A 13,381-nucleotide genomic window follows, 5' to 3' on the forward strand; every position below is an offset into this window, starting at 1 on the left:
GGGTTTTATGTTTTTTTTTGTATGTTGGATTGTACTGGGGACTGTTTTGGGGTTTTTTGTTGATGCCAGCTGGCCTTCCAGCTGCGGTGCCCTGTCCTGTTGTCTGTGGTGGACCTTGGGAGCGTTACGCTGTCTGCTTCCTGACGAGGACCCCGGAGGGAGGTGCTGTTCTCGGACCTGGTCTGTTCGGTCGCCGGGAGGCTTCCCATTAAAGCAGGGGTACTGTTGTGTGTTGGGGGGGTGTGGCTGGATATGTTGGTGTTCTTTTCTTTTCTTTGCTCTCCAGGTGGTATGCAAACTGATTTATCGTCTGTGGAGAAGGTGCTGGCAGAAGAGTCCTTCACCCTCATCAACGTTATGTGCAGCACCTGTGGATGGTGCTCACGTGCAACCTTAAAGACTTTCAGCTGAAGCAGATAATGAGATGGCGTTCTGCATTTAAGCCATGTGTGATTCAAGCAGAATTGCCGGGAACTCGACCTTGTGATGTTTGATGTTTGTGAGACGCTGAGGACCGCGCCTGGGTTTGACACATCGTGCCTGTGAAGAAGGAAGGGTGAGGGACACATGCTGTCAGCACACATCAGAGGTGATTAATTGTTTGACTAATTGTTGATAGTAACTTGGTATTTTGTTACGCAGTATATTTGAATTGTGATGAGAATTGTGCAGCTCGCTTCTCACTGCCGTGGCGTGCGGACTGGTGATCCTCCACCTGTTGTGAGAAGCTGCTCATTTACATAAAGCTTAAATACAGACCTGAATGTGTTGCTGATAGTGTGTGCCTTTTGAAGGATATTGGTTGTAGCTGCTGACTTACCTCACCTTTTCTATCCTTCGCAGAGAGTCGGTTTGTCGTGTCCACCTGGGGGGTGTTTGGCGGAATACGTGGGTCCAGAAGCACTGGGCTTCGATCCTTTTAGGCGCTGGAGAGCGTGCCAGCCTTCACTCCACCAGACTGACGCATTTTTTGTTCATACACTTTGTTATGCACCAGAGGGTGGAAAAATAAATTGTTTTGTTATTGGAACCGCTTTCTGGTTATTTTAGCGCTGGGTTCCATCAGACGCAGGTCCGCTCCTCAACCCGCGTCGACACATAACATCTCCTAACAAGACCAGGTTTTCCCCAGAAGCTTTGCCAATTATCTATGAAGCCCACCTCATTTTTTGGACACCACTCAGACAGCCAGCAATTCAAGGAGAACATGCGGCTAAACATGTCACTCCCGGTCCGATTGGGGAGGGGCCCAGAGAAAACTACAGAGTCCGACATTGTTTTTGCAAAGTTACACACCGATTCAATGTTAATTTTAGTGACCTCCGATTGGCGTAACCGGGTGTCATTACTGCCGACATGAATTACAATCTTACCAAATTTACGCTTAGCCTTACCCAGCAGTTTCAAATTTCCTTCACTGTCGCCTGCTCTGGCCCCTGGAAGACAATTGACTATGGTTGCTGGTGTCACTAACTTCACATTTCTCAAAACAGAGTTGCCAATAAGCAGAGTTTGTTCCTCGGCGGGTGTGTCGCCGAGTTGGGAAAAACGGTTAGAGATGTGAACGGGTTGGTGATGTACAGGGGGCTTCTGTTTAGGACTACGCTTCCTCCTCACAGTCACCCAGCTGACTTGCTTTCCTGGCTGCTCCGGATCTGCTGGGGGACAGGTAACGGCGGCTAAGCTACCTTGGTCCGCACCGACTACAGGGGCCTGGCTTGCTGTAGGATTTTCCAAGGTGCGGAGCCGAGTCTCCAGTTCGCCCAGCCTGGCCTCCAAAGCTACGAATAAGCTACACTTATTACAAGTACCATTACTACTAAAGGAGGCCGAGGAATAACTAAACATTTCACACCCAGAGCAGAAAAGTGCGGGAGAGACAGGAGAAGCTGCCATGCTAAACCGGCTAAGAGCTAGTAGCTGCGCTAAGCTAGCGGATTCCTAAAAACACACAAAGTGAATAATGTGTAAATAATTTAGAGGTGATTCAGCAGAGGGAGTGCTTTAGTTAAGGCACGTGAAGATTACACTGTGAAACAAATCGTTATCTAGTTAACTAGATCAATCTAACTACGCAGATTAAACAGCTAACAGATACAGAAAAACACCGCTGTGCTCCGGAACAGGAAGTGATACAATACCGCAGTGAGAGTCAACCACCAGTAGAGTCAAGCAAGAGCAAATGTGCTCTTTAGCACAACCAAACACATTCACACCCACAAGCACACAGACGGACAATTTAAAGTTTCCAATTCACCGAACCTGCATGTCTTTGGATGTGGGAGAAGCTGGAGCACCCGGAGAGAACCCACACAGACATGAGGCGAACATGCAAACTCCACACAGAAAGGCCACAGGTGGGAATCGATCCCATGACCTTTTTGCTGTGAAGCAACAGAGCTAAGCACTAAGGCCACTGTGCTGCCCAAAACTGAACTCAGCTATGCAATAATGTATATTTAACCACTGACCTTTAAAATAGCTAAGATCCTCACTTAGGGGGGTAGTGGGGAAGATTAGCAAAACAATTGTTCATTTTGTGATAAAAGCATGGAATTTAGCACACATATTCTAAATTAACTGTTTATTTTCAGATATGGAGCCATTCTGGAGCTGAAATTTAATGAGCTACAGGGGTCAATAAAGAATTATACAAGGGTCAAAATTTAAATGCTTTAAAATGAAAACTATACCACATTATTTGTCTATCATGAAGATTCCAAAAAGGTATAGTTTGGACTATCTATGACTGAATGGGGTAAAAACAGGAAAAATGGTGACAAAGGTCAGTTTCAGTTTGTACAGGGGTCAAAAGTTTAAGTTGCTCCAATTATGGTAAAAAGTGATGCAAATAGAAAGATACCAAGAACAGAAAGATACTTTATTCATCCCCATTAGGGGAAATTCATCTGCCCGAGAGCATTCATACACACAATGAACATATCCAATAAGATACCAATAAATAAGTCAAATATAAAAACACATCAATAGGATTAATAAATGGAATAGTTTTGACTGTGTTGAATGCTTGGTCTCCAAAGGTCAAACAAGGTCAGCGTTTTGCAGTTAGGACCAAAGTGGAACGGTGAACCCAAATGCCAGGAAACGAGAGTTGAAGGAATCAAGAAATTAATTTATTGCCAAAAACAAATGTGTGATGTGTAGCAGAGTGTGATGTGGCAGCAGCCTGGTGAGTGGAGACACGGACCGCAAAACGGCGGAATCAGGGGGCCGCAATCCGGCCGGAGTTGAGGTGTGGTTCCCAAAGCCAGGTGGCCACCTGCAAGCTGTCGACGTGTGATCTGAAGAGGACAAACAGGTGAGTGGCAAGCAAGCACTCGAATCCAGTACAGTTCTTGAATGCAGAGTCAAGTTCAAAGTTAGGCGCCGTGTGTGACTCTAGTAGCAGAGTCAGTCAAAATGACGTATTCAAAATTAGCTGACCAGTTAATGCTGAGTGCAGAAGCTCAGAGCTGGCATAGAGTGAGAAAACAGATAATGGAGTGTGGGAGCTCCAAAAAATAGCCACAGCGTGAAAATGCTCAGAACGTCTGCATAAGCAGAGAGGCCAGGTTACGGTGTGAAGCCACCTGAGTTTCTGGAGCCGAGCCGGGGTTTAAATGCAGAAGATTTTGATGAGCCGCAGGTGTGTCGATCAGCTTGAGGCGCAGAGGAGAGAGAGACAGAGGCCAGCAGCAGGGACCAAGGAAACCCACAGCACCACATCCATATGACATGTGACATATGTTACCCTGTAACATGATAACTAAGCATGACAGATGGTGCAAACTAAAACTATTAACCAATAATTTGCATCATTTTTTACTAAAATTGGAGCAACTTTAACTTTTGACCCCTGTACAAACTGAAACTGACCTTTGTCACCATTTTTGCTGTTTTTACCCCATAACTCCAGAACTTTCAGTCATAGTTTGTACAAACTAAATCTTTTTGGAATCATTATGATCAGACAAATAATGTGGTGCAGATTTAAACATGATTGGAGCATTTTAATTTTGACCCCTGTGTAATTCTTTCATTTTTAACACACGTCTTAATGGGCCCTGTTTACAGCACTGTCTGTTTTTAGCTTTATGAAGTTATTCATCCTTTTTTAAAAATTCTTTTTAACTCTTTAGAAATATTTTATGATTTTAAATGCTCTGGGTTTCAGGTCTGTCCTGGACCCAGATTGGACCTTGTGCAATAGTTTCATATGGATTAAAGTGGTGTGAACACACCACACACACAGAACCGTTTCTGATGTCTGTGCAGACTTTGGGCTTCCTGGGACTCCGAGGAGTTTGAGGTTATGAAGTAAAAGAAAATCATTTCTCATCAAAATCTGAAACTGAAAATTGATTTCTATTTATACGAAGTGTGCGCGCGCGCATGTCTTAAGTGTCATCAGTTTGCTTTCCGTGCGTGTGCGCGTGTTCCGGGGCGTGGAGGTGCTGATGGGCGGGGGGGGGGGGGGGGGGGGGGGGGGGGGGGGGGGGGGGGGGGGCGTTTGATCCTGTCACGTGACCAGCCTGTCTGTCCTCAGTCCGGATCTCTTTGTTGTGGTCGTTGCCGCACCGCGTCCCCGCGAGCTGCTGCTTTGTGAGCGGATCCGGATCAGACGGAACCGGATCGTCCTGACTCGGGTACCGGGTGTGACGAGCTGAATCCTGCGTGAGGACGCAGGGCGGATGGAGAGGATGCTGCTGCCGCCTTCTCCTCCATCCTGCACGAACCGGACCGCGTCCGAGGCTTCGTGAGCGCACACGGTTCTGTCCTGGTTCTGTCCTGGTTCTGTCCTGGTTCCTGCGGCTTTTTGCTGAGCGGCGCAGAGCGCGCGCGGCGCCTGCAGCGCTTTTTGCGGCTTTTGATTTTCTCTCCCCCAGAATTGGATCATTATTTTTCCACCTGAATCCAGAATTCTTTTGTGGTCTGCTGGATCATCATGCTGTCCGGGACCGGGAGGAGTCTCGGCGATGCTGTCCGGTACCTGGTGTCCGCGTGCGTGCTGTGCGTGCTGCTCCACCTGCCGGAAGCGCGTGCGTCTTATTACCCACAGAGCGCAGAGTGCAAAGGCAAAGAGTGCGCAGGTAAGACTGTGCACGCGCCTCCCTCCGCGCACCGTGCACCTGAATTAAATCAGAAGGTTTCCTAAATAATCAATTCTTTTGGATCATTAATGTCAAATCTGAACTTTTCCAGTTTCTCCAAGGTGCCGATTCACTGCATTTTTAATTTTTAGATCAGCAGGTTTGGGCTTTTAAATCGGTGTTTACTGAGTTTTTAAGAAAATGAAACTAGAAGGTGAGCCCAGAGCACACCCAGCGGTACCACAATCTAAGGGATATAAGCCTTTGTGACATCATAAAGCAGGCTGATTATGAAGCCAGACTTCTGTCCTCGTCTTTGTAATGTCAGTGGTTCTGAATCTTATTAAACTTTGTTCAAACTCTCTTACAGATTGAGTCAACATGTACACGCATGCACACACAGGTGAGGTCACATGACCTCGGGCCTCCTCCTTAGTTAATTCATTACATTTATGTGACATTCAGAAGATACTTTTATTGAAAGAGACTTGGTATTATTTCAGTCATATATTTGTCCAGCAGGTGGCCGTAATGTACACACTGGCTGCAGTTTGGGGTTTAGTGTGCTGCTCAAGGACACTGACAGACAGACAGGAGCACTCAGGGATCGAACCACCAGCCCTTTGTTTACCCATCGCCTGACCTGCACGCTAATGTGTTGCTGTGTCTGACTGAAAATCAACACTCCATTAAAAAGATACAAAACTGACTCCATGCGTCTGCACTCGGCTATTTCGGGTTGGAGGAGGGTGGAAGTTATGCCATATGTAGCCGGCATAAACCACGCCCTCTCATAGCCACGCTGCATCTTAGCCACTCCTCCTTCTGGGTCGGCGTTGGCAACGTTTGCATTGATTGATATGTTTGAAGGTGTTTTGTAAACATGCTGACTGATGGTTGTGCTGTAATTTGTTGTTTCGGTGTCACAGTCAGACGAACCCGGTCCAGTCCCTTCAGCCTGATTTGATGATGTCTTGGGATTGGATTGGATTGGATGCAGTACTTTTCCTGAATGGTGTCCCAATCCTGAAGGGGAAAGGGTCTGTTGGTGTCATGCTATGAGATTTCTGATTTGCTGATCACAGTGATTGATCCTCCTGCCTCTCACTGTGTGTGTTGATGTTGCACTCTTCTATCTGAAGCAGACTCTCAAAGAGCTTTACAGTGATGCCTCACATTCACCCATTCATGCACACACTCATGCGTCGATGTCAGCATGCTGCCGGTCCATGCGCTCAACTGCTCACCAGGAGTAACTTGAGGATTAAGAACCTCACCCACGTGCCCTCAGTGATATTCAGGGTTCCTCTGGTCTCACAGTTCCTCAGGGGTGTGTTCTGGCTCCTACACTGTTCATGGCTTGCATGCACTGGTTTTAGGTAGGATTGTGGAAACTAACAATTTAGGTTTATTGACCTTGCCTTTTTGGACCATGCTGTGATCTTTGTGGAATCAGTGGATACTCTGATTACAGCACTTGGGAAGCTGCGTGAGCTGACTTTGTGTCAAACAAGCGGGAGACTCAGAAGAGGAGGATCAGTTGCATTGTGAGGGAACATCAGCTATAAAATTTAGCCCATGTGGTGAGTCTCTCTGGTTGTGATCCAGCACGCAGGTGCCCCAGTGTTGAGGACCCCAGCAGCTGAAGAAAGCTATGAACACGCCCATGTTTTGGTGGTTGCTTTGGAGAGGTGGGAATGGACTGCTTGTCTGTCTGGGTGGTTGCCATCCAGGACATAAGGAGGTTCCATGGTGATGTGGATGCGGCAAAGCATGACATCAGCGCATGCTCCCAGATTTGAAACTTGATCCCTAATTTAGAAACCTAACTGAGCATCTCCCAAACCTGCTGTTGATTCAAGAAACAAACAAGACTTTTTTTGTAACACCACAAAGAGAATTTTATGACGTATCAGCAGCTTTATAGCGAACTCTGAAAGGACCATAACGCTTCAATTTTATATTCAGATCAAACAAACAAAAAATAGATATCACATGTTCATGGTTTATCTCTTTATTGAACATAATGCAATATTTTCCTTGGTCCCATCTCTAACATTGTTCTTATGACATCACAAAGATAAACTACACAAACCGCCTGTGAGTCTGTAGTGTACATTTAAAACAAATGTTTTCTTAACAAATGTACAAACTTGAACAGAATGTCAAAATCAAAACATTATGTAGAAACATCCTCATAGGCAGAGCGCCTTGATGAAGAGTGGTGTCAACTCAGAACGTGGCGCCATTTTGGGTTCAACTGCGCTGAACTACTGAATGAACCTTTAATGTTTTCAACATTTTTGAAAATCATTTAATCACATACAGTAACACATCCAGGTACAGGTATGATCAAAATAAATATAAAAATAGTTAAGCTATCAAATTTACATAATTACAATTTATGATGGTTTATTTAATTAATTTAAAGCCTGATTATGCAGCGACTGCTCTGTAACTCCGTGTCATGCAGTGACGTGTGTGACATTTTTAAAGTTCTCCGTCTCTGGATTATACTTTATTCTGGACTAATTTGACCCTCAACAAGCTTTCTTTCTACATCATCACCTCCAAATCAAAGGTAAGCTGAACAATTTCCTCTTTTTCAGACTCTGTGCTGTAAAGTTGCGGACTTTTCTGATGCACTTATCAGCGTGTGTGCTGATGGCAGACGAAGGATTAAAAGCAGAAAAGTGTCAAATCACAGCTGTTTGTGTTTGATTTTAACAGGCGCACGTCAGGCTTCAGGTCCGAGTCTGAACACGGTGTGAAAAAAAATAAATGGTCAGTCTTTTAATCACAGAAATGACTCCGGTCCCCCCTTCCACAAATCGGAGTGTCACAGCTGAACTTTAATTTGTACCTCTGTAATGTGCACGTCCAGACTGCTCGGGGTGTTTTAATGGAAATACATGCGATCAGGCGTGACATTTTATCCGATGTGAGCGATATGTATGTAACGGATTAGTTCCAGGCAGGAGGTGCCAAACATCTACGGGGAATCCTCAGTCAGGACATGCGCCTCATTAATGATGGGTCAAAATTTCCTATGATTTTTTGTTTTCTGCCAAATGTATTTGATCCATTATCAAAATGTAATCTGCGTGCGCACTGCAAAAATATTAAGATATGATGAGAGACAAAAGGAGTGAAAGCAGCAAAGTGTCAAATCACAGCCTTTTGCTGTGTCTGATTTAACAGGTGCATGTCAGGCTGTGGCTCCGAGTCTGAGCCATGGTGTAACGGAAATGTCTACCGGTCCCACATGCAAGGGGTTTAATGGAAATACATTGTGATCAGACGGGACATTTCATCAGATGTGAGCAAAAAATCTGCGTACAAGATTTGTTATATACAGGGTTTATTACATAGAAAACATACAAAAACTTTGGGACTTTTTTGGTCCGGTGATTGTGAATATCTGGTTTATACGATGATGGTTTAGGTGAGTTTTACTGTACATGGGACTGAACAATAAATTTACCTCTCCAAGTTTGCCGATGATGTTGGCTTCCATCCCACACGGCTGATTTTATTTTCCCACATTTTTCTTCCGTTCGGATCTGAAGCGAATCTGTACATCTTGGAGCCATTGCTGTGTGTATTTTTGCATCCAAATGCTCAGCAACCTGGCATTTTCAGTGAATAAATAAATAAAATAGCTGAATTTACATGCAGACATTAACAGTGAACCCAAAGATGGCACCAGAGTCACGTGAACCGATTTTTTTCGATTCGTCATGAATGCCACTCTCTCTAATAAAGGCACTCTACTTATAGCCCCCCCCCCCCCCCCCCCCCCAGGCTATGGTAAAGCCTAGTCATGTAAGTGAGTGAATGGATAGATACAGAGTAAATTAATCCATCCTCTCCAGTTTGTTAACACAATAAATCTTAAACAATAAATAAGATCATTATGTAACTCACCAGATTAAACCTGGTCTTGTTAGGAGAGACGGCATCCATCCCACTTTGGATGGAGCAGCTCTCATTTCTAGAAATCTGGCCAATTTTCTTAAATCCTCCAAACTGTTGACTATCCAGGGTTGGACCAGGAAGCAGAGTTGTAGTCTTACACACCTCTCTGCAGCTTCTCTCCCCCTGCCATCCCCTCATTACCCCATCCCCGTAGAGACGGTGCCTGCTCCCAGACCACCAATAACCAGCAAAAATCTATTTAAGCATAAAAATTCAAAAAGAAAAAATAATATAGCACCTTCAACTGCACCACAGACTAAAACAGTTAAATGTGGTCTATTAAACATTAGGTCTCTCTCTTCTAAGTCCCTGTTGGTAAATGATATAATAATTGATCAACATATTGATTTATTCTGCTTAACAGAAACCTGGTTACAGCAGGATGAATATGTTAGTTTAAATGAGTCAACACCCCCGAGTCACACTAACTGTCAGAATGCTCGTAGCACGGGCCGTGGCGGAGGATTAGCAGCAATCTTCCATTCCAGCTTATTAATTAATCAAAAACCCAGACAGAGCTTTAATTCATTTGAAAGCTTGTCTCTTAGTCTTGTCCATCCAAATTGGAAGTCCCAAAAACCAGTTTTATTTGTTATTATCTATCGTCCACCTGGTCGTTACTGTGAGTTTCTCTGTGAATTTTCAGACCTTTTGTCTGACTTAGTGCTTAGCTCAGATAAGATAATTATAGTGGGCGATTTTAACATCCACACAGATGCTGAGAATGACAGCCTCAACACTGCATTTAATCTATTATTAGACTCTATTGGCTTTGCTCAAAAAGTAAATGAGTCCACCCACCACTTTAATCATATCTTAGATCTTGTTCTGACTTATGGTATGGAAATAGAAGACTTAACAGTATTCCCTGAAAACTCCCTTCTGTCTGATCATTTCTTAATAACATTTACATTTACTCTGATGGACTACCAGCAGTGGGGAATAAGTTTCATTACACTAGAAGTCTTTCAGAAAGCGCTGTAACTAGTTTAAGGATATGATTCGTTCTTTATGTTCTCTAATGCCATATACCAACACAGTGCAGAGTAGCTACCTAAACTCTGTAAGGGAGATAGAGTATCTCGTCAATAGTTTTACATCCTCATTGAAGACAACTTTGGATGCTGTAGCTCCTCTGAAAAAAGAGAGCTTTAAATCAGAAGTGTCTGACTCCGTGGTATAACTCATAAACTCGTAGCTTAAAGCAGATAACCCGTAAGTTGGAGAGGAAATGGCGTCTCACTAATTTAGAAGATCTTCACTTAGCCTGGAAAAAGAGTCTGTTGCTCTATAAAAAAAGCCCTCCGTAAAGCTAGGACATCTTTCTACTCATCACTAATTGAAGAAAATAAGAACAACCCAGGTTTCTTTTCAGCACTGTAGCCAGCTGACAAAGAGTCAGAGCTCTATTGAGCTGAATATTCCATTAACTTTAACTAGTAATGACTTCATGACTTTCTTTGCTAACAAAATTTTTAACTATTAGAGAAAAAATTACTCATAACCATCCCAAAGACGTATCGTTATCTTTGGCTGCTTTCAGTGATGCCGGTATTTGGTTAGACTCTTTCTCTCCGATTGTTCAGTCTGAGTTATTTTCATTAGTTACTTCATCCAAACCATCAACATGTTTATTAGACCCCATTCCTACCAGGCTGCTCAAGGAAGCCCTACCATTATTTAATGCTTCGATTTTAAATATGATCAATCTATCTTAGTTGGCTATGTACCACAGGCTTTTAAGGTGGCAGTAATTAAACATTTACTTAAAAAGCCATCACTTGACCCAGCTATCTTAGCTAATTATAGGCCAATCTCCAACCTTCCTTTTCTCTCAAAAATTCTTGAAAGGGTAGTTGTAAAACAGCTAACTGATCATCTGCAGAGGAATGGTCTATTTGAAGAGTTTCAGTCAGGTTTTAGAATTCATCATAGTACAGAAACAGCATTAGTAAAGGTTACAAATGATCTTCTTATGGCCTCGGACAGTGGACTCATCTCTGTGCTTGTTCTGTTAGACCTCAGTGCTGCTTTTGATACTGTTGACCATAAAATTTTATTACAGAGATTAGAGCATGCCATAGGTATTAAAGGCACTGCGCTGCGGTGGTTTGAATCATATTGTTTAATAGATTACAATTTGTTCATGTAAATGGGGAATCTTCTTCACAGACTAAAGTTAATTATGGAGTTCCACAAGGTTCTGTGCTAGGACCAATTTTATTCACTTTATACATGCTTCCCTTAGGCAGTATTATTAGACGGTATTGCTTAAATTTTCATTGTTACGCAGATGATACCCAGCTTTATCTATCCATGAAGCCAGAGGACACACACCAATTAGCTAAACTGCAGGATTGTCTTACAGACATAAAGACATGGATGACCTCTAATTTCCTGCTTTTAAACTCAGATAAATCTGAAGTTATTGTACTTGGCCCCACAAATCTTAGAAACATGGTGTCTAACCAGATCCTTACTCTGGATGGCATTACCCTGACCTCTAGTAATACTGTGAGAATCTTGGAGTCATTTTTGATCAGGATATGTCATTCAAAGCGCATATTAAACAAATATGTAGGACTGCTTTTTTGCATTTACGCAATATCTCTAAAATCAGAAAGGTCTTGTCTCAGAGTGATGCTGAAAAACTAATTCATGCATTTATTTCCTCTAGGCTGGACTATTGTAATTCATTATTATCAGGTTGTCCTAAAAGTTCCCTAAAAAGCCTTCAGTTAATTCAAAATGCTGCAGCTAGAGTACTGACGGGGACTAGAAGGAGAGAGCATATCTCAACCCTATTGGCCTCTCTTCATTGGCTTCCTGTTAATTCTAGAATAGAATTTAAATTCTTCTTCTTACTTATAAGGTTTTGAATAATCAGGTCCCATCTTATCTTAGGGACCTCGTAGTACCATATCACCCCAATAGAAGCGCTTCGCTCTCAGACTGCATGCTTACTTGTAGTTCCTAGGGTTTGTTAAGAGTAGAATGGGAGGGCAGAGCCTTCAGCTTTCAGGCTCCTCTCCTGTGGAACCAGCTCCCAATTTCAGATCAGGGAGACAGACACCCTCTCTACTTTAAGATTAGGCTTAAAACTTTCCTTTTTGCTAAAGCTTATAGTTAGGGCTGGATCAGGTGACCCTAAACCATCCCTTAGTTATGCTGCTATAGACGTAGACTGCTGGGGGGTTCCTATGATGCACTGTTCTTTCTCTTTTTGCTCTGTATGCACCACTCTGCATTTAATCACTAGTGATCGATCTCTGCTCCCCTCCACAGCATGTCTTTTTCCTGGTTCTCTCCCTCAGCCCCAACCAGTCCCAGCAGAAGACTGCCCCTCCCTGAGCCTGGTTCTGCTGGAGGTTTCTTCCTGTTAAAAGGGAGTTTTTCCTTCCCACTGTAGCCAAGTGCTTGCTCACAGGGGGTCGTTTTGACCATTGGGGTTTTACATAATTGTTGTATGGCCTTGCCTTGCAATATAGAGCGCCTTGGGGCAGCTGTTTGTTGTGATTTGGCGCTATATAAAAAAAAAAATTGATTGAATTGATTGATTAATAAGACATATCATGAAGATAAGGCCTTTAAATCAGGTGAGCTTTGATTCTCCACGTCAATTCAAAAAGCAACTTTGCTATGCCTATGTAATGTTCCGTAGATGTGTCTGCCACCTGCTGGCTGCTGAGTGGATGCTGGATCAGTGATGGATTTGAAGCAGGTGTACTTCTCAGTGAGAAAGTCTGACCTAATCCACACAGAAATGTACTGTTGTAATGCTGTCATACCGCCACACAACCCTGCAGAAAGGATTTAGTATGAATGTAGCCGAAGCAGAAGCTTCTTCCTTCTCTCTCTGTGTGGTTTGAAGTTACATGTATTTTGAACTAAATGCGCTGCATTTACATAGTGCTTTTCCATCTGAATCAAAAGCTTGAAACGCTTTACAATGATGCCTCATATTCACCCATTCACACAGCTAGCATGCAAGATGCTCAACTGCACACTGTGAGCAACTGGGGCATTAAGGACCTTACCCAAGGACCCTGCATCATTTTCTCGTCTGGTGGTGGTTTGAACCAAGGATCCTCTGGTCTCAAGCTGAGCGCTTAACCATGACACCGTCATATTATATGTTTTTTCCTTTCCAAAGCCTCGGTCTAGGGTTTGTGGCTATAACAGCCTAGGTCTGGTGGCCACCAAAGCTTCTGTCTCGTGGCTATCAAAGCCTAGGAATGCTGGCCACCAAGACTTATAGGTATTGTGGCTACTAAAGCCTACGTCTGGTGGCTATGCTTGTTTTCACTGACTTT

The 13,381-nt window shown here is 43.5% G+C and overlaps 1 protein-coding gene across 1 annotated transcript in view; it reads left to right on the forward strand.

Annotated features, from left to right (window-relative positions):
* Positions 1–4,593: 4,593 nt before the first annotated feature.
* The window catches only part of tmeff1a (transmembrane protein with EGF-like and two follistatin-like domains 1a), a 154,712-nt gene continuing 145,924 nt past the window's right edge, over positions 4,594–13,381 (forward strand). The window contains exon 1 of the mRNA XM_034183154.1: positions 4,594–5,090. Within this exon, the coding sequence (XP_034039045.1) occupies positions 4,946–5,090 (145 nt within the window). The 5' untranslated portion in view covers positions 4,594–4,945. The remainder of the gene's footprint in view (positions 5,091–13,381) is intronic.

This window comes from Thalassophryne amazonica, chromosome 12, assembly GCF_902500255.1.
Source record: "Thalassophryne amazonica chromosome 12, fThaAma1.1, whole genome shotgun sequence".
In the NCBI taxonomy this organism is placed as follows: domain Eukaryota; kingdom Metazoa; phylum Chordata; class Actinopteri; order Batrachoidiformes; family Batrachoididae; genus Thalassophryne; species Thalassophryne amazonica.